An 18,307-nucleotide genomic window follows, 5' to 3' on the forward strand; every position below is an offset into this window, starting at 1 on the left:
ACAAGCCCGGGGCTGGCTCTTGGTCTTCTGCCATGGAAGAAATTTTACCATGGAGAAGCAGGATGAGGTCAGACACCAAATCAGTTTGGCGCAACCCACGCTAGCTCAAGTCTGCATACAGCAATCTTGTTGGGCTTTGGGGGAAAACTTTGTGAATACGGTCGTCTAGTCTTTCTTGTATTGCCCAGTTTTGGAGTTTGTTTAGTAAAAGAACCAAAATTGATAAAAAAAGATGTTGCTTCAACCTACAAAAAAAGGAGGGAGGGCTGGAGCCTGGAGAGGACCCACTGGAGCACTTCTTTCCAACCGGACTTCAAACGGATTTCCAGGAGCTCGGCCTGAGCTGCGGAACACCTTCACCCAGAGCCAAACGGCACCAGCAAAACCCACTGCCTCCCCTAGAAAAACACCCTGACAAGCAGCATTTCTGCTGATGCCAAATGCTCCACCAGCTCAGCAACCCCAGCCCCTCAGGGGACAGTTTTGTTTCTCTGTCTTCCCTCGCAATGCAAAGCCTCCCCCGTGACCTTCAACCAGGGCAGCGTTATCAGACCGGCCGCTTCCAGGCTGGGACCACTGGAATTGCTGGTCGTGTTCCTCAATCATGTTTGCAAACAAGCCCTCGTTTCCCGCTGGCTGGGCGAGTGCCGGCACTTTGTCCCTTTGAATCCTCGTCTTCAGCCAACGGCACCGAACACTGAGCAGTCCTCACCACAGATGCTCAACGCCATCAGATTCAAGGAGTGGGTAATTAATATTGAAAGGTGTGATTGCAGCCAAGCAGGCTGGCTAATCAGCTACTGATTTTGCTCTAACATCCTAGATCATTTAGAAATATAATCTGGAGGTGGTGGGAGGGACAGAGGAGCACTAACAGGAATTACTGTGGAAATGCCGTATCCCTTTCCACGTCTAAACACCGCACAATTACGGCAGTGACTCGGTTACTTCCTTATTCATCAGGCCAAGGCCAAGTTCCCAAGCTAAGGAACGTGGATGTATTTTTTCCTCCAGCCCTATTCTGCAGCAGGTCAAATGTAGCTCTGCAATACGCAGTCCTTCCCAGGCTGCTGCATTAGCAGCTGGATCAGGAAAAAAACCTTTGGGGTGAGTTTGGTATCTCTGCCTCCCTTAAATCATAAAACACCAATATCCATTTCCTATAACATTGCTGTAACACAGACCCAAGCTACCCGCAGGAACACGGCCAGACCAAGGCTGCTCAACTGATGCAGCTCTAAGCACAAGGCAAGAGGAGGAGGACGCACTCACACTACAGTTTGGAGATTCATCACAGGTCATCAACCCCGTGGATCTTGTCAGGCCATTAAAGCGAAGGATTGCTGTGACTATGTCATGTCCAGAGATTCCACAACAAAACAGTTCCTTTAAAATTCCATGCAAACCAAACCCCGTGTTTCACATATAGGGTATTTTATACCCTATAGGTATAATTCATGTATAGAGTATTTTATAAGCGCACTATCTTGTAGATGGGCTACATTAATAATTAGCGTTCTGTTTCGATGAGTTGGAGACTGCAAGGAACCACCTGGTTGACTGGGCTTCAGGGAGCTATCAGTGGCTTATTGAAACTCAGAGCCCCAGACCACCATAGCTGGGACCTCCGCAGAGCAGGTAGCTCTCCGAAATTACTCACTCCACAGCTGACACCTACCACCGCATCCCTCCATCACTCCGGTCTCCCTTATCCCTAACAACATCTTTCCACCAAACAAGCCATCCCAGGGCAAGCAAGGGCATGGTCATTTTGCAAAGCACTGTAGATCTCCTTGGCCAAGCTCTTTGTAAGCCAGAAAAACACAGGGGAAAGCCGACACTGTGCTGAGAATCCTGTCCCCCCTTTTCTGCAGACCTGTGAGCCCATCAGCCTGGCTGTCCCACAGGGTGCTGGGACACAAAACACTCCCCAAGCCACAGCCACAGGCTGCTGTCTCACCTTGTGCAAAGGAGATTAGAAGCCAGGATCTTACGCTACAAACAATGAAGCTCTCCGTCTCCTAGATTTGTGCAAATCATTGCTCTCCCTCCCCTTTTTAATTAATTGAAACAATCCCTCTGCAAAAATGTTCCCGGTTTTTCAACCCAGGAGGGTTTCCACACCTTCCCCCTCCCACTGTTGGAGGGGAGGATGGCCCTGGGATGCCAGCACGGTGAGAAAGGACACAGACCTGCCCTCTCCTCACATGGGAATCAGCTGCAGCGAGCCCGCATCCCTGCGACAGCTGTTTGTTTTGGATGCGAAGCCTGGTGCCTTGGGTTAGATGTTACTCAAACTGACCTTTCCTGTTTTGTGAGTCAACGGTCTCAGATCAGGCGAGTCAGGCACAAGATGTTGAAAATTAATCAGCATCTGGGGCTGGCAGGGAACAGCTTGATTGCAGAAATGGCACGTGGTGGGAGCAAACAGCCTCATTCTCTCAGCTGAGGCGAGGACCTTGAATGCTCTGCTAAAAAGCCTTCCTGGGGCCATCATGAGCCCCTGCAAAAGAAAGGGCTTATAAAGCACCGAGTGGTCACAATCCCACCACAGAGTCAGCTGAAAGCACTCAGCATCCTGCAAGGTCAAACTCCAGGTGCTGATTGCCAGGGCTCAGCCCGCACGGGAGGGATGCACTGAGTGCCCTGGCAGAGCTCCCAGTTGAGGGTGGCAGCACCAGGCAGGCAGTGAATGGGTCACAGCACGGGCTTCCTTAGCGCAATCCACCAGATTCCCCTAAAACAGTCCAATAATTTCTGGGATTTGCCTTAAGAGCCTTACCAAGGCAGAGAGGTCCCCTCTCATGTGTGGACACACTCCACAGCCACCCAGTTGTACTCCTGGCTTTTTCTTCCACGAATGCTGCCAGACCAGTAAGACTGGATCTTATTTTCTTCAGGGGATATTTTTTTTTTTTCTCCTATCCCAAGATATATCTCTCCAACCCCAGCAGTACAGAAAAAATGTAGGCATTATCTGTGTAGTTTCAGGTAATTTTGGAGACCTCAGATTCATCACCTTCTCAGGGACTGTTGCTCAGACTGTCTCAGAGAACGAGCATCTCGGAAATTATTCAGTCTGGACACCAAACCTGGACCGTTAGACCCCAAAAGATAAAAGTGACAGACAAGTAGCTAAATAAAAAGCCCATGAGGAGTTGTACGGGCAGCAGGAGACAGGTGCCTGCCTTCCTACAGATAGTCCTCAGCATCTGTGGATTCTCTGAGGTCTAGTACAGGGGAAGCTCACGTTGCCATTCTTCTTCTCAGCAATGTTGTACTGCATCTTCACAAATTACAAAAAAAACCTGATCTCTTCAACATCCTCTTTGTCGAATTTGGCTGAAATTGGAGCAGGAGTTCAAAAGGAGGATGCAGGGCGCTGGTGAGGGAGGATGAGACACACACATACACGCTCATACTTTGTTTGGTTTGAGTTCAGGCACACAAAAGGGACGCTAAGAAGCCTCAGTAACAGGAGGATGAAAAAAAAAGCCAACCCAACTGTTTTATAAAGAGCAAACACTCCCCACTGCCAGGCCCCGGGGCCGGTGGCATGAGGACAGTCCCGTCCCAGGACTGGCAGAGCAGTGCTGTCCTGGCCAGCACGGATCCAAAATCCTCCTTTGTTTCTCAACTTGGCTCTTTGAGTTTTCTTTGCTTATTTTTTTTCCCCTTTTTCTTTTCTTTTTTTCTTTTTTTTTTTTTCCCCCTAAGGTAACAATACCTCCTTTCAGGCACTGCCAAAGTCCTACTCAAGCCCACTCAGATAAGAGCTGGCAGGAAAGGTAACTGCCATCAATATTTTGGTGAATGTTAACTACCTGAGGACAGACTGGGTGGGGGATCACAACAGTCGGTTGCGAGCACCTGGGCTGTGTTTAAAAACACCACATTAAAAGTCATCTCCCTCCCTGGATCCCCTTGAATTCCCAGTAAAGTCTCTCCAGCGTAAGTGGCTGTAAAAGACAGCGCTTAGCGAGTCGGGACTAAGCCGGCAGTCATGCTCCACACGAAGGTACGTTTCCATGATGCTACTTTTGCGGCCGTTTCACTTACTCCACTAAAATATTATTCTTCAGCCAGAGTTTATTTTGGATAAGTGTGGCAAGTAGAATTTGTAGCCCTAAATTCTCAAGTGCAGGCTTCAGAATTAAATGTTAAAATAAAAAATAAAAATAAATTAAAATTGGGGATGTCTTTTTTTTTTTTTTTTTTTTACTGGGGTTTCCCAAAGAGCTGCAGGCTGCCGCTCCCTTGCCCAGGATACGGGATACGGGAAAGCGGCATTTTGTCTGTCTTTTGTGAAGGTAGCACCTGTTTTCATCCTTCTCTTCAAAGTTAAAAATCATTTCGTATGTTATGAGTAGGAACCCAGGATTACGATAAAGAGTGGTTTCAGACTGACAGCAAATTAAACTGCAAGCCAAGGTATATATACACCATTCGGAGACATATTTATAATAGGTTTTTTCCTAAAACCAGAAAATATAATGATATTCTGTCATGGAGTCTGAGACTTTCTGTGTTATTATTAAGACATAGCAAACATTTCTAGGTAAAAAACTGGGAGCTGGATGGTGTTATTCTCAGAATAAACTTTTCCCACTTAGCAGCAGGATGATTTTTTTTCTCATGTTCATGCAAAAAAAGTATGATTTTTGCCAAGCTAAATGGCCAGTGCATATTTCTAATCTGTCACAGATAGGAGAGGCAGGTAGACAGGCAGACGCAGAAAAACCAGTACTCCCTGCCCTCCGATTTCTGTTTTTCTATCACACTCCGCCTTGCTGTATTGCTTTGAACGCACTGAGTGTGATGCTGGTTTTTCTTTTAACCGTAAGCGCACCATGCCTGCGACAGCCGTTCCTTCTTTTTTGGTACATAAATGAAGCAAAATGGAATAAATCACAGAACCATAGAATCATTTGGGTTGGAAAAGACCTTTAAGATCATCGAGTCCAGCCGTTAACCCAGCACTGCCAAGGCCACCACTAAACCGCGTCCACTAGTGCCACAGCTACACGTCTGTTAAATACCTCCAGGGATGGCGACTCCACCACTTCCCTGGGCAGCCTCTTCCAGTGCTTGACAACCCTTGCGGTGAAGAAATTTTTCCTGAAATCCAAACTAAACTTCCCCTGGTGCAACTTGGGGCTGTTTCCTCTTGTCCTGTCCCTTGTTATCTGGGAGAAGAGACCGACACACACACCCCAGCCCCTGTCAGGCAGCTGCACAGCCATCAGGTCCCCTCCAAACCTCCTTTTCTCCAGGCTGAACCCCCCAGTGCCCCCAGCTGCTCTTCATCAGACTTGTAGACTGCTGCAAAATTTCATTGTTAAATAAATATTTTTTTAAAAAAAAAAAGTTAGTTCTGTTTACAGATCAAATAGTGATTTACAGAGAAATTCAAACAGCAGCTCTGTCTCGGCTGCCCAGCACCAGAGCCAAGGTGGGTCCATATGGGGACCTGGACCTCGGTCCAGCCCCAGGGCAGGTATTTAAAATCAGCCTTTAATTTCGGTGCCTTTTAAATAAAGCTCACAGTCTTTACCCCAGTCCCTTTGGACACCCACCCCGCGAAACTCTCTTAATCACCTGGACGGGCCAAAAAAGGATGAAATGGGTGAAGCAACCGTGAACCTCTCAGAGGTGCTGGTCTGCCAGGAGCATGGTGCCAGCCCTGAGTCCCTGGGTGCCCAGCAATGCCGTCCAGCCGCCACCATCAAAACCAGTCACCTTAAAAATGGCTTGAAAAGCTTTTCCCATGGAAAAAGGAGCCTGGGAGCTGCTCAGTGATGTGTCCCTCTCTCCCTGGGACGGAGCACCCTCAGCATCTGTGGGGAACTGGAAAATGATGCCCCATGCTCAGCAGCATCCTTGGAGCTAGGAAAACACTCAGCACTCATTCCCAGCCACATCCTGTCCCTAACTGATGGAGACACACAGCCACATCCAATGGCGGAGAGACCAGGGCAAAAATACGACTAAATTTAAGCAGAGCAAACCCTGTCTCAGCATGCCCCGCAGTGGGTGCCCATCCCCGAAGGGACGTGCACAAAGCCAGGCACCGAGCGGTGAGGGACCGGGGTGGCCCGGAGCACACCCTTGGCTCTCCCCGCTTCCAGCAGCCCCGAGGAAGAAATGCAACACAAAACACAAACAAGTTTTTATCTAAATTCTTAGACACGTCTTAAGATTTTTGTTCTATGTAAAGTAAAATATTTATATAGCGCTCCGGCACACAGCTACGCACTTGGCATAAAAGAGGAACAGCAAGGCACAGATATACATATTTTCGGTATATGTGAGTGCATGCATACGTGAGTCTGTCTTTAGATATATACATATAACTAAAACAAATCCCTGTTTATTACTCAGTAGAGAAAACTGCAGGTTTTTTACATAAATAATCCCAGTGTAAATAAACTCCCCACCCTGAGCAAACTAAAAGTGATCCCATAGCAGATTTCTCTATTTTTCAAATAAATCATCGTTCCACCCGAACATGGACCTGGCAGCTAGAATTTCCAAATCACTCAGGAGCAGCGGTGGGATGGGAGCTGGAAACAACCCAAACAAACAATTTTACAAGTTCCAGAAGTCAAATGCCTGCACACACCCCCCCCCACCACCACCACCATATCCACCATCCCTTTTTTTTACATATAATTTCTTTTTTTTTTTAATTTGAAGAGCGGGAGGGTTGGGCATCGCCGCATTCATTGGCCCATAGGAAATCAGTGACCCAGGGACATCTGCAAGCCATTAGGACACAGACTTCAGGTAGCTCCCAGAAACACGTGCTGTCCACATTACACCCTCCAAGTATATTTCCACAACTTTACTTCTCCAAATAAACAGTCAGGCTCTCCCCGCATTAGCAAGGAGCTGCACAAACAGGTAGAGAGAATGGCAGTTTTATTCCCCCTTCCAATTCTGATGGATTTCTTGTAAGCTGTTGCTGGGCTGTGTAATTTGAACTATTGCTTGGAAAACATAATAGGGCCAGTTTAAAATTACAGCCATTTATTTATCTGTATGTGACTATGAAACATCATGTACGATTTGCACAGCGTGTTAGTTCGCTTCCACACTATACCCAAACTGCTGCCTATAGGAGCATGTTGTAAGGAACTAATGGTTCAAAACAAAACAATATATATATGTATATTAACTAGAATCCACCAGGGTTTATAATTGGGTGGAGAAATATTTTATTTTTTTTAATTTATAAGCAGCTTTTATACCTTCTAAAGCAATCCTACTTCTCTTTAAACTCACTAAGAGCTTTCACGTTGCCATGCACGTCCCTGCACAGGCACAGGGACATGTGCGGTGCTGGCAATGCTGACAGCGGGGCACTCATGCACTTATAAGAAAAAACGGGAAAAAATGGGTAGAAGATGCTGCTGACCACATGTTGCCAGCGTTTGCTTTAGGGCATTTTTCCTTTTCTGGAGAGCTCGGTATTGTTATGAATGAAAACTACGTCTTTTGTCCTCATTACCGGAGCTTTACTTTTGGCTTTGATCAGTTTACCTTGAGTGATTCGAACCAGATTGATTTATCTTAGCATCTGATGGAGAACTGCTTCCAGCTCTGGCTGACAACCGCTCCGCAGGGACGGCCGGGGGATGCCGGGGCTGGCAAACAAGGCAAATCCGCAGCCAGCAGCAGACCAACAGACATCACTGATCAGGCCAAAAGTATTCACACGCATTAAAGGTGCACCTCGAAAAAATAAAAATAAATTAATAATAATAATTCTCCTCTTTTTCTCCCAGGAGAAACACCCAGCACTTTGGGGAGGGTATTTCCATTCCACTTTAACTAAGCCTGATAAATTTTCCATTTACTCAAGTTTGCAGAGCTTCAAGCCAAACACTGCAAGCAAATAAATAAATAAATAAATAACCCAAAAACGTATCGCTTTAATCTCCAGCAAAGAGCATTTGTGAAGTACAAGGTTATGCGCGGTGGTTTCCAGCTGTGGGAGAAAGAGCAGCAGAGAACGGCGAGGTTATGTCTATTTGCTATGGTGGAGCCTGCGCCGGAGCCAGGGAGTGTTCCAACTCCTCCGGCGCTGCTCAGCTCGGAGATCCGGACTCCAAAATGTGAGCGAGGATAAATCCGTCGCTGGATTTTCCTTTGGGGAAGCAGCTCAGCAAACTGGGGAGCTGCCCATCAGCACTGGTATTTCTTAGTAGCAAAGTTAAAAATCCCCATCTTTCTCCCTCCTTTTCTCAGCTTCTCATATTTTCAGCATTTTCAAAGTTTTTTTCCGGGGGGGGGAAATCTTTTCTCTGATCCAAAAGACGACAATGACTTTACTGCCGTCCCTCAGGCTCAGCCTAACCCTGAGCACCTCAGCAGGATCTGGCGCCCAGGCGCTTCATGTTCCCAGGATTATTTTTTAAGTGGTAAATCTTAATGCTATTTAAAGTGATGCTATTTCACCAGCCACAATGAGTGTGCAGTTATTTAATAGCTAAAACAGACAGACAGGGTCAAATTAACACTGCCACCCAGCTCAGCCCTTGTAAATAATCAGAATCATTTTACAGCAGCGCTGAGGTTCTTCCGAAACTTCTGAATTTCCTTCGTTTTATTCTATAGAGTGAGTCCATCGAGACAGTATTTTTAGGCATGAATTAAAACACTGTAAAAGCAAATATCTTCCAGGCACTTGCCTCAGAGTCTTCAGACTCTCTGTTACCTTACACGCTGAAAAAGAGGGGGGGGCGGCGGGAAATGCCCATCCTTCAGCTTCCTCACCCATTCCCAGGTCAGCACGTGCCAAGCTTGAATCAACACACCCTATTGTCTCCAGCTCAAGCTTTTGAGGACGGTATATTATCATGACAAGCTGGAGAAACAGATAGTTGTGGGGTTTTTTTTTAAGTAGAATAATGATGTAAGTATACAGTGTCAAGGAATTCTTAGCTAAATTTACAAAATGCATAACAATTCTGCCCCCAGTACATCACCAACCCCCTACCACTCTTCCTCCCTCTCTTTTTTTTTTTTTTTTTTTTAACTGTACAATGACCTTCTGATAAGGACATGTCAGAATGTGCCTGAGAAATGCTCGGGCTTTTGAAAAATAAATAGATATGACCACAGGACCACAGCTTTGCGCAAGGCGGAGGCTGCAAACCCTGCACAGGAGGCCGGGGCAGGCGTGTCCAACAGCCCCGACGCGAGGTCACCTCTGGACCAGCTCAACTCCTCCGTGGCATCAAGGGTCCCCTTGGAAGGGGCTCGACACCAGCCTCATGTCCTGGGGACCATGGCTGATCCCATGGCCCTTGGGCAGGTCACACTAGAAACCCAGGTGCAAGCTCCATTCCTGCATCCGTAAAGCTTTTGAGATGGGAAAGAAATACGTGCCGCTCAACGCAGGAACACCTGGATCGGAAATATGGGAGATACATGCCCTGGAGACCTGACCACGACTTGAAAAAGGTGATGGAAGAAAACTAAAACATGAATATCTTGTGTTGCACATAAAAACATTGAGCCGCAGCCAAGGGGGTGACTGCCCCCCCCCCCCAGCTCACAACCCTCGTTCCTTAGAGAGGAAAAACCCAGAGCACGCAAAGGCTGTTTGGCTGCTGGAATTATTTGGTGCTTGGTGGAATGCAGCCTAATTCTCATTTTTAATAAAATGTCATTGTTGAGGAAGGAGTGATTTTTATAGGAGGGAGCGATAATTATGCTGCAATTAGTTGTGCTGCACCACCCCCAGGACCTGCCTGCCGAAAGCCGCCATCCAAAACCACTAGAGCAGACGGTCCCAGAAAAATCCAAAGGCACTATCGTATGTGGTGTTCGTGTTTTATGCCATCAAAACAGTTTTGATATCAAAATTAAGCAATCTGGTGCAGGAATGCCTTTTTTTTTTTTTTTTTTTTGAGAATTCCACTACAAGCCAAACCTTGCAGGTTTGCCCCCGTTTCACACCATGGCAAATGTGAGCAGGGAAAGCGTTTCTCTGGAGGGGGAAGCAGCCCCAGCTTCTCCTTGGGTTTCTCACTGACTGGGGGAGATGGACTTGAGCACAGAGGTGCTGCTGGCCCTGTGTGACGTCAGAGGGGATGGGGTGACATCACAGCCTCCCTAGCAAAGCCAGCACCCATCCAACACCCATCCCTTGGGGGGTGGGGGGGTGTAAGACCCCCTGCAGCGGGGAGGAGAGGCACACAAGTTTAGGAAGGAGCAAACTTAATCCAGCTCAAAGGGGTAGCTGAATACACACGCACACACATCCCCCCAGACACCAGTAAAATATAACTGATTTCAGCACCGCAGATCTGATGCGCACCAATATCATACTTTAAATGTTTAAGAGAAAAACCTCCCCAAACACCCCAGGTGGGTGCTATTCCCTTCGCTACCAAGACTCCTGTCTCCTTCCCTCTCTGCTCAGAGCCCGGGACAGATTGTTTCTTAAAAACCGGTGATTTGGTTTAGCACAAGGCAGAAAACCCCATCAAACAAGGGCTACAATCCACGCGCTTCTTGCTGAAAATCTTTGCCACGGTCCGAGCTTGCCACTTATGATAAAACAATGTTAATTCTTTAAAAAGAAAAGAAAACTTCCATCCTGACGTAAAAGCAGCAACAGCTCATCGCTTGAAAGGAAACTTCTAGCCTTGCAAAACAACTGCGATTAATCAACTTGTCCATATTGTCTACATAGCCCATAGAACAGGAATTAGAAATAATAATTCAGAAATCATAAAATTACATGTGATAACTGGAAAGCTCATTTCCATTTCTCTTTTGTTTATTGTTCATACTTGTCAAACCACTTTCTTTTCTTAAAACAGATTCTTTTCTAATGAAAAGGCAGAGTCCCTTTCAGCAGATGGACTTTCAGAATGAAAAGCGTTCTAATTATTACACTTTTCATTAAATCAATTATCCTCCCAAATTGTTTTTCTGTTTATCTCTGCCAATCAGCAGTAAAGCCATGGAAAAATCTTTTGTCACCATATTTTTCTCCTCCAGGTACATTTGTTCAGATTTTTGCTACAGCAGCTCCAGCTGAGATAAGAACAATCTACTGCCTGAGTTTTCTTTGATGTTCCTATAACAAATACATATATTAAAAGAGATTTGTTGAGCTAAATTCCACTCACGCACTAGCCTAGAGCTAAAATTGCCAAGGGAAAATATTTCAAAATTATGTCCTTTAGCATTTGCTATAGCTTTACCTTTTTCACTGCAAATAACGACACACAATTCAGCACATCTTCTCTTGGGCTACTGCATATTTAGCAAAGTGAAAGGCATGTAACGCTGTGAAAACCGTCTTCAGTGTCGCAGGCATGAGAAACCCCAAATGCTCCTGAAGAAAAACCACCCTCTGCTCTCATTCCCCTGTTCTTTCAGACAAAGGCTCTGGAAGCAGGACAGACACTTACCTTTAAACTCACCCAAAGAAAACTAGTTTCCAAAAGTTTGCAAGGAAAAAAAAAAAAATCTCAGGGAAAGATAGCAAGGACAAGCAGGGTCTACCAGGGTGATTGCTTTCAAACGCATTTATTCAGAGCTCCTTCCCCCACTGCCTTTTGCATTATTAAAAAAAAAAAAAAAAAAAAAAACCCAAACTTTTTTTTTACGTGCCATTTCCAATACCTTTAAAACCCACTTATTAAGGTCACGGTGACAATCGTGATAAGGGATCCACACCAGGGACCGGCTACAGAGGCGGCCGCTGCCCCAGGCTTGTCCACCAGGACAAAGCCTGCAAATTAAAGCAGCAAATTAAAGCGGCTTCGATAAAGCACCAACTTTAACGCTCGAGTTGAAATGAAAAATTATGCCCTGCGTGTTCGGTGCCGGGGGAGGCGGTGGAGGTCTCTGCCCCCAGACCCGGGCTGGCGGAGCCCCGTCGGGGGAGGGACGCGGGTCGGGGGCGCCCAGGTCCCATCCTCACCAGAGACCCCCGCTCCTGGAAACCTTGAGAGATGCCATCTGCTCTGCCGGCCACCCCGGCACCCGCTCCCCTCTGCCAGCACCCCGAAGCTGCGTTCTGACGGGCACGGGGAAGCGATTGGCAGCTAAGAAGGCACATTCTGCCCGCTTCGCTGGAAACAGAAATACTTGCATTTTTCTAGAGATAACCTGGAGACCCCCCCGCGCTGTTTTGTTTCGATGACAAGAGTTGGTCACCCCGGGAAAACTTTTCTTTTTTTTTTTTCTTTTTTTTTTTTTTTTTTGGGGGGGGGCGGGGGCAGCCTCCTTCCCCTTGCGGAGCTCCCGCACGGGCTCCGCCGGCAGAGCCCGCTCCCTCGCCCCGCAGCAGGGCAGTCCGGCCGGCCGGGGAGCAACGGGGCGGCCCCGCCGGGCTAGAATAACGTTATGGAAGCAATATCGGCGGGGGGGCTACACGGGGCGGGGGCGACGCGGGGGGATGCGCGACAGCTCCCCCCGACACAACCCCCGTGGGTTTAGGGGTGTTCTCGGTTCCACGCCCCCCGTGTCCCCCCCCGACTCTGCGCTGAGCGGGGGCGGGGGGCGCAGCGGGCGCGGACACCACCCCCCTACCCGCCCCCGCCGCGCCGTTCCTGGGCTTTTGGCGCCCCCTCTGGACAGCAGCGCGCACCGCCCGCGGGTCCCGCCGCGCCGCGCTCCGCTCCGCGGAGTCCCCGGCCGGCGCCGCGCTCCGCCGCCGCCGCTCCGCGCCGACGGGAAAACCCACGGAAAGACGGCGGAGAGCGTGCGCGTGTGTCGTCCCCCGTGCTGGCCGCACAACCGCTGAAAAACCAGAAAACACCGCGGCGGGCGCAACGCAGCCCAGGGGCGCGGAGGTCCCGCGCCTGCGACCCTGCACCCGCGCAAAGGGCCGCGCGGCGCCGCGCCGCCTCCCACCCTCTCGCCGCCGCCCCCTGCGCGGCGCTGAGCGGCACTGCGCGCCCGCCGGCCCCGCCCCGCGGCGCGGCGCAGCCAATGGCGTGCGCGCCAGCCCCCGGGGGCCGGCCGCCCATTGGCGGAGCGCGCCCGAGCCGAAATCGCCGCGCAGAGTATTTATTCCCGCGCCGCGGCGCGGGCCGCAGAGCCGCGCTGGAGACCGGCGGGGCGCGCCCGCCCCCACGCTGCCACCGACGGCCGCCCCGGCCCCGCGCTGCCCACCGACGACCACCCGGCCCCGCGCTGCCCAGCCAGCCCCGGCCTCCCGCCACCCCGGGGTTTTGGGTTTTTTATTAATTTTTTTTGTACTTTTTTTTTTTTTTTTTTTTTCACCCCTGACTTTTCTCTCCTGCAACTTTCAAAAGTTTCTCCTCCTACCCTTGTTGGGTTTTGGGTCTTTTTTTTTTTTTTTAACTTAGACGAGTAGGGGAAAACAATAATAATAAAAAACTTTTGCAAACTTTTTCCAGCTTTCTCCCTCCTCTCTGTAGCTGGGCTTCACACTGGTGGAGACTCCGGTCACTCCTAGTTTTACATTTTTAACCATTCCCTGCCCTTTAGCCACCTGATTTTTTTATTATTATTATTTTTTCATCCCCTGTTCCCCCCTCTGCCACTGTCTCGCATGAATCTCCTAGACCCTTTCATGAAAATGACAGAAGAACAGGACAAATGTATCTCCGATGCCCCCAGCCCCACCATGTCGGATGACTCGGCCGGGTCCCCCTGCCCCTCTGGATCCGGCTCGGACACGGAGAACACCAGACCCCAAGAAAATACCTTCCCCAAGGGTGACCCAGACCTGAAGAAGGAGAGTGACGAGGACAAGTTCCCGGTGTGCATCCGAGAGGCAGTGAGCCAAGTGCTCAAGGGCTACGACTGGACCCTGGTCCCCATGCCGGTCCGGGTGAACGGATCCAGCAAAAACAAGCCCCACGTGAAGAGACCCATGAACGCCTTCATGGTGTGGGCACAGGCGGCCCGCAGGAAGCTGGCGGACCAGTACCCGCATCTGCACAATGCCGAGCTCAGCAAGACCCTGGGCAAGCTTTGGAGGTGAGTGCGGAGGCTGAGACCGGGCAGTGGCGGGGCAACGGGGGATGCTGGGGGACCAGGCTGCAGCCTGCAAAGTCCACTCCAGCAGCCAGAGGAGGTGGAGGAGGAAGGAGAGGATGGCTGCAAGGCTGGAAAACTCCCTGAAAACTTTTGCATGTGCTGGCAAACTTGTTTGGCATAGAAGAAGCCAGAATAGTAGGGAAAAAGTTGGGAAAGTGGTTCCCTGTGGCTGCCTTCTGATCTTGCAAGTGGTTTCTTTCCCTTGAGCAATGCTCCGGGTGGAAGCTGGCCCCGTTGGGCAGGAGGGGGCTGGGCAGGGGGCTGGCAGGACCCCCCACTGCCACCCAGCCAGCCTCCACAGCTGGGCGAGCAGGGCCTGCCTTGGCGATTGTTTGTTTGTGCGTGCTCTTGTCCAGGGGAAATGATGGTTTTTCTGGATTGCATCAGCTTGGCCCGGGAGGAGAGGCGATGCGGGGCGAGGGGAGGGGGTGGGAGAAGCCGGGCGCAGGGCAAGCGCCGGGGATGCTGTGCCAAGCCCTGGGTGGGTGGGTGGGTGGCTGCGATGAGTGGTGCATGGCTGGGTGCCCTCCAACTTCCAAAATAAGCAGGGAGGGGAGAAAAACAGAAGGAAAGTGAGTCACCTGGCCGCCTCTTACTCTGTGACTGCAGAAGGGAGGAGGAGGGGGGGGCTGGAAATCCTAAATTTGCGGCCGCTCTTGCGGCAGGAGTAGAAAGCAGTGAGCAAAGCTGCCCTGGCAGGCAGCGACGGGGCCCTCGCCGAAAGCACCCCGGGGACCGGACGGGTGCCCTTGCAGGGACAGAGTGGGGAGGGCAAGGGCCAGACCCTGCCGTGCCTCTTGCACCTCTTGTTTGGCCACCAATGCAATCTAGGGGGGCAGGGGGAGAGGAAGAGGGGGGCAACAACTGGCATGTGCCCCAGATTGGGGGTTCAACATTTGGGGGGATTGCATTGCTGTTCGGGGGGGATCCAGGGCAAAGGTTTGGGCTACTGTTAATGCCGGGGGGGGGGGAGCTGCTCATGCCCCCCCCAAGCTGCAACTGACCTCTCACCCCATCCGTGTCCCCCCCCAGGCTGTTGAACGAGAGTGAGAAACGTCCCTTCGTGGAGGAGGCCGAGCGGCTGCGGGTGCAGCACAAGAAGGACCATCCCGACTACAAGTATCAGCCGCGGCGGAGAAAGTCGGTGAAGAATGGGCAGTCGGAGCAGGAGGAAGGCTCCGAGCAAACCCACATCTCCCCCAACGCCATCTTCAAGGCGCTGCAGGCGGACTCCCCGCAGTCGTCCTCCAGCATCAGCGAGGTGCACTCCCCCGGGGAGCACTCGGGTAGGTGTTCAGGGGGTGCTGTGGGGCAGGGGCGTAAGTCGTGGCTACCTAAGGAGGGTCGCATCCCAAACCAGGGGAAATTGGGATGAGGTAAGAGGCGGTGGGGAAGGCGAGAGACCCAGAAACATGGTGAGAAGGGGATGGCTGCACCGCGGGAGGGGCAGAGCTGCCCACAAGCCTTGCCTGCAGCACGGGCACACCAATGCTCACCCCTGTGTGCCAGCCCCTACAGCCACCTCCACCCCCTCTGTCCATGAGAAATGCAAACCCGTATTTAACAGGAAAAAAAAAATGGAACAGGAGACAGCCCCACTTTTGCAGCTGAGGTCTGAAGGTTGGATTATTTAACCCCACGCGATACATCGGTGCTGATGGGGCTCGTATCTGTGCTCCTCGCACCTGAGGATGTTTGTGTTACCCTACACAACCGCTTTCCAAAGCAAATGCACTGTTATCCAGCCGGGTTAACTAACCACAGACCGTGGGTTAACTATTAATGGTCTTACCGTGTCCGGCAGCACCCCCCACCTCAGGGAGCTGTGGGCACAGGGGTGCCCAGCCACAACACCCCCTTCATGCCCGTGCCCTTTCCTTCCTCCCACAGGGCAATCGCAGGGCCCCCCCACGCCCCCCACCACCCCCAAGACAGACGCGCAGCCGGGCAAGCAGGACCTGAAGCGGGAGGGTCGCCCTCTGCAAGAAGGTGGCCGGCAGCCGCCCCACATCGACTTCCGAGATGTGGACATCGGCGAACTCAGCAGCGACGTCATCTCCAACATCGAGACCTTTGACGTCAATGAGTTTGACCAATACCTACCCCCCAACGGCCACCCGGGGGTCCCGGCCACCCACGGGCAGCCTGGCCAGGTCACCTACACGGGCAGCTACGGCATCAGCAGCACGTCGGGCTCGCCCGCTGGGGCTGGCCACGTCTGGATGTCGAAGCAGCAGCCACAGCCGCCGCAGCCCCCGCCACAGCCCCAGCCGCAGGCACAGCATGGGCTGCCGGCGCTGAGCGGCGAGCAGGGCCAGGCGCAGCAGAGGACGCACATCAAGACGGAGCAGCTCAGCCCCAGCCACTACAGCGAGCAGCAGCAGCACTCCCCGCAGCAGATCAACTACAGCTCCTTCAACCTCCAGCACTACAGCTCCTCCTACCCCACCATCACCCGCTCCCAGTACGACTACACCGACCACCAGAACTCCAGCTCCTACTACAGCCACGCCGCCGGCCAGAGCAGCAGCCTCTACTCCACCTTCACCTACATGAACCCCACGCAGCGCCCCATGTACACCCCCATTGCAGACACTTCTGGGGTCCCCTCCATTCCCCAGACCCACAGCCCACAGCACTGGGAACAGCCCGTCTACACACAGCTCACCAGACCCTAAAGCCATTAAACAAAAAGTAAGAAAAAAAAGAAGAAAAAGAAGTAATTAAAAAAAAAAAAACAACAAAAAAAAAAAACAAAAGAAGCAAGAAGAATGGAAAACTTCTGCAGACTTTTTCCTTCTTTGAAATTAAAATAATAATTAAAAAAATACGCTAAACTTCAAGCTAGCGGGGAGGAGAGAGCGCCTGGAGCCTTCTGCACTACAGCTACAGCATCCTCCAGGAAGCGGCCAGACCGCTCTAGAGAACCGGCAGAACTCGGTACAGACTTGCCAAGGACTGGACTTTAGCTTTGCTTCCCGGGCGCGGTGTGGAGATGAGATTTCTAACCAACCAGCTCAGCTGTCTTATTCTCTGGACTTTTGTAATGATTTTTTTTTAGCAGTAATTAAAAAAAAAAAAAGAAAAAAGGGGGGGGGGGGGGCGGGGAGAAAAGAGAAAACTCGGAGTCCTCTGTGAGGAATATTCTCTATTTTAAATATTTTTTAGTATGTACTGTGTGATTCGTTACCAATTTGAGGGGATTTATACATATTTTTTAGAGAATTTTTTTAAATGCTCTTATTTTTCCATCAGCTAAAAAATGACACTTAGTGGAGCAGTCCTAGGTTTTCTTGCAGAGGTATTTTTGTATAGATAAGTGTCTTTTTCTCTAAAAATAAAAAAAGCGAAACGGCGTGCTTTTAACTGGGAACAAAGCTCTGTGAAGTGGCCGGCGTCAGGCTTGGCGATGGTCAGCTCTGCAAGCTGAGATTGTGTGGGGATGAGTGTGGGAGAGGCTTTATTTTTCTAACTCATAGCAAAACCAGCCAGGAGGAGATTTTTAACTTTATTTTTTAAAACCTTGAGCCTTAAGAAAAAGGTGGTGGTTGTTGTTTTTTTTACAAAAAAAAATAAATAAACCCACACACAAACAAACCCCCACACGCAGCAGAAAGTGCTGTCCCGAAGCCTTAAAGCAGCCCTGCGATAATCACTTGTCCCCAGCTCTGCCCGTCCCTGGGCTGGGGGGGGCTGAGCTCGACCCCCTCCGTGCAGCCCCCCCCCGGCCCCAGGCCTGATGCAAAACCCATCCAGGGGCTCCTCTCTGCTTGCGGAACATCACAGATACTTTAAATTATTTATTTTGTGAGAAGAGCAGTTTTAAATCACAATTTTCTTTTTCATTTTGTTTTTGTTTTGTTTGTTTTTTTTAACCTCCCTTCTATTTTAAGTCCTTTCAAAAGCAATTGCATTTGTCGGAGCATTATTTGGAAGGTAACCGTGCCTGTTAAATTATGGTCTAAACTGTAACCAGTCCTTTATTTATCTCTTTAATTCTTTTTTATTATTATTATTATTCTTTTTGGAATCTGTGTCCTGGGTTTGTACAAACTTGTGCCCTTCCTTTTTTTTCTTTTGTCTTAAGGATAAACTGGAAAAAAAAATAATTTGTACAAACTAAAGATTGCAAATGTAGCGTATCACTGAATCATTTGCCTTGTTTTCTGCCTCAGCTCTCTGGGACACATGAGCTCGTGCAAGGACGAGACCCATCGCCCCGGCTGTGCCACGGGGGCGGCCCCGTTTTAGCCTTCCACCCCCAAACTGG

At 50.2% G+C, this 18,307-nt stretch overlaps 1 protein-coding gene and 1 long non-coding RNA gene across 2 annotated transcripts in view; one reads left to right on the plus strand and one right to left on the minus strand.

The window, feature by feature from the left end:
* Positions 1-7,735, minus strand: part of LOC114012200 (uncharacterized) — a 31,681-nt gene extending 23,946 nt beyond the window's left edge. Inside the window, exon 1 of the long non-coding RNA XR_003554506.2 lies at positions 7,543-7,735. This is a non-coding gene — a long non-coding RNA (uncharacterized LOC114012200). The remainder of the gene's footprint in view (positions 1-7,542) is intronic.
* Positions 7,736-13,267: 5,532 nt separating this feature from the next.
* Positions 13,268-16,722, plus strand: SOX9 (SRY-box transcription factor 9). The gene is made up of 3 exons (XM_005237510.3): positions 13,268-13,977; positions 15,070-15,323; positions 15,928-16,722. The coding sequence occupies exons 1-3, from the start codon at positions 13,547-13,549 to the stop codon at positions 16,713-16,715; spliced, it is 1,473 nt and encodes a 490-aa protein (XP_005237567.2). The 5' UTR covers positions 13,268-13,546; the 3' UTR covers positions 16,716-16,722.
* The last annotated feature ends 1,585 nt before the right edge of the window (positions 16,723-18,307 follow it).

This window comes from Falco peregrinus, chromosome 2 (genome assembly GCF_023634155.1).
Source record: "Falco peregrinus isolate bFalPer1 chromosome 2, bFalPer1.pri, whole genome shotgun sequence".
Classification (NCBI taxonomy): domain Eukaryota; kingdom Metazoa; phylum Chordata; class Aves; order Falconiformes; family Falconidae; genus Falco; species Falco peregrinus.

Excerpts from the sequence above, each read along its gene's own strand:
- SOX9 (XM_005237510.3), top strand. The coding sequence starts at position 13,547 with ATGAATCTCCTAGACCCTTTCATGAAAATGACAGAAGAACAGGACAAA. Across the intron at positions 13,978-15,069 it reads ACCCTGGGCAAGCTTTGGAG|GCTGTTGAACGAGAGTGAGA; the intron begins GTGAGTGCGGAG and ends GTCCCCCCCCAG. Across the intron at positions 15,324-15,927 it reads CTCCCCCGGGGAGCACTCGG|GGCAATCGCAGGGCCCCCCC; the intron begins GTAGGTGTTCAG and ends TTCCTCCCACAG.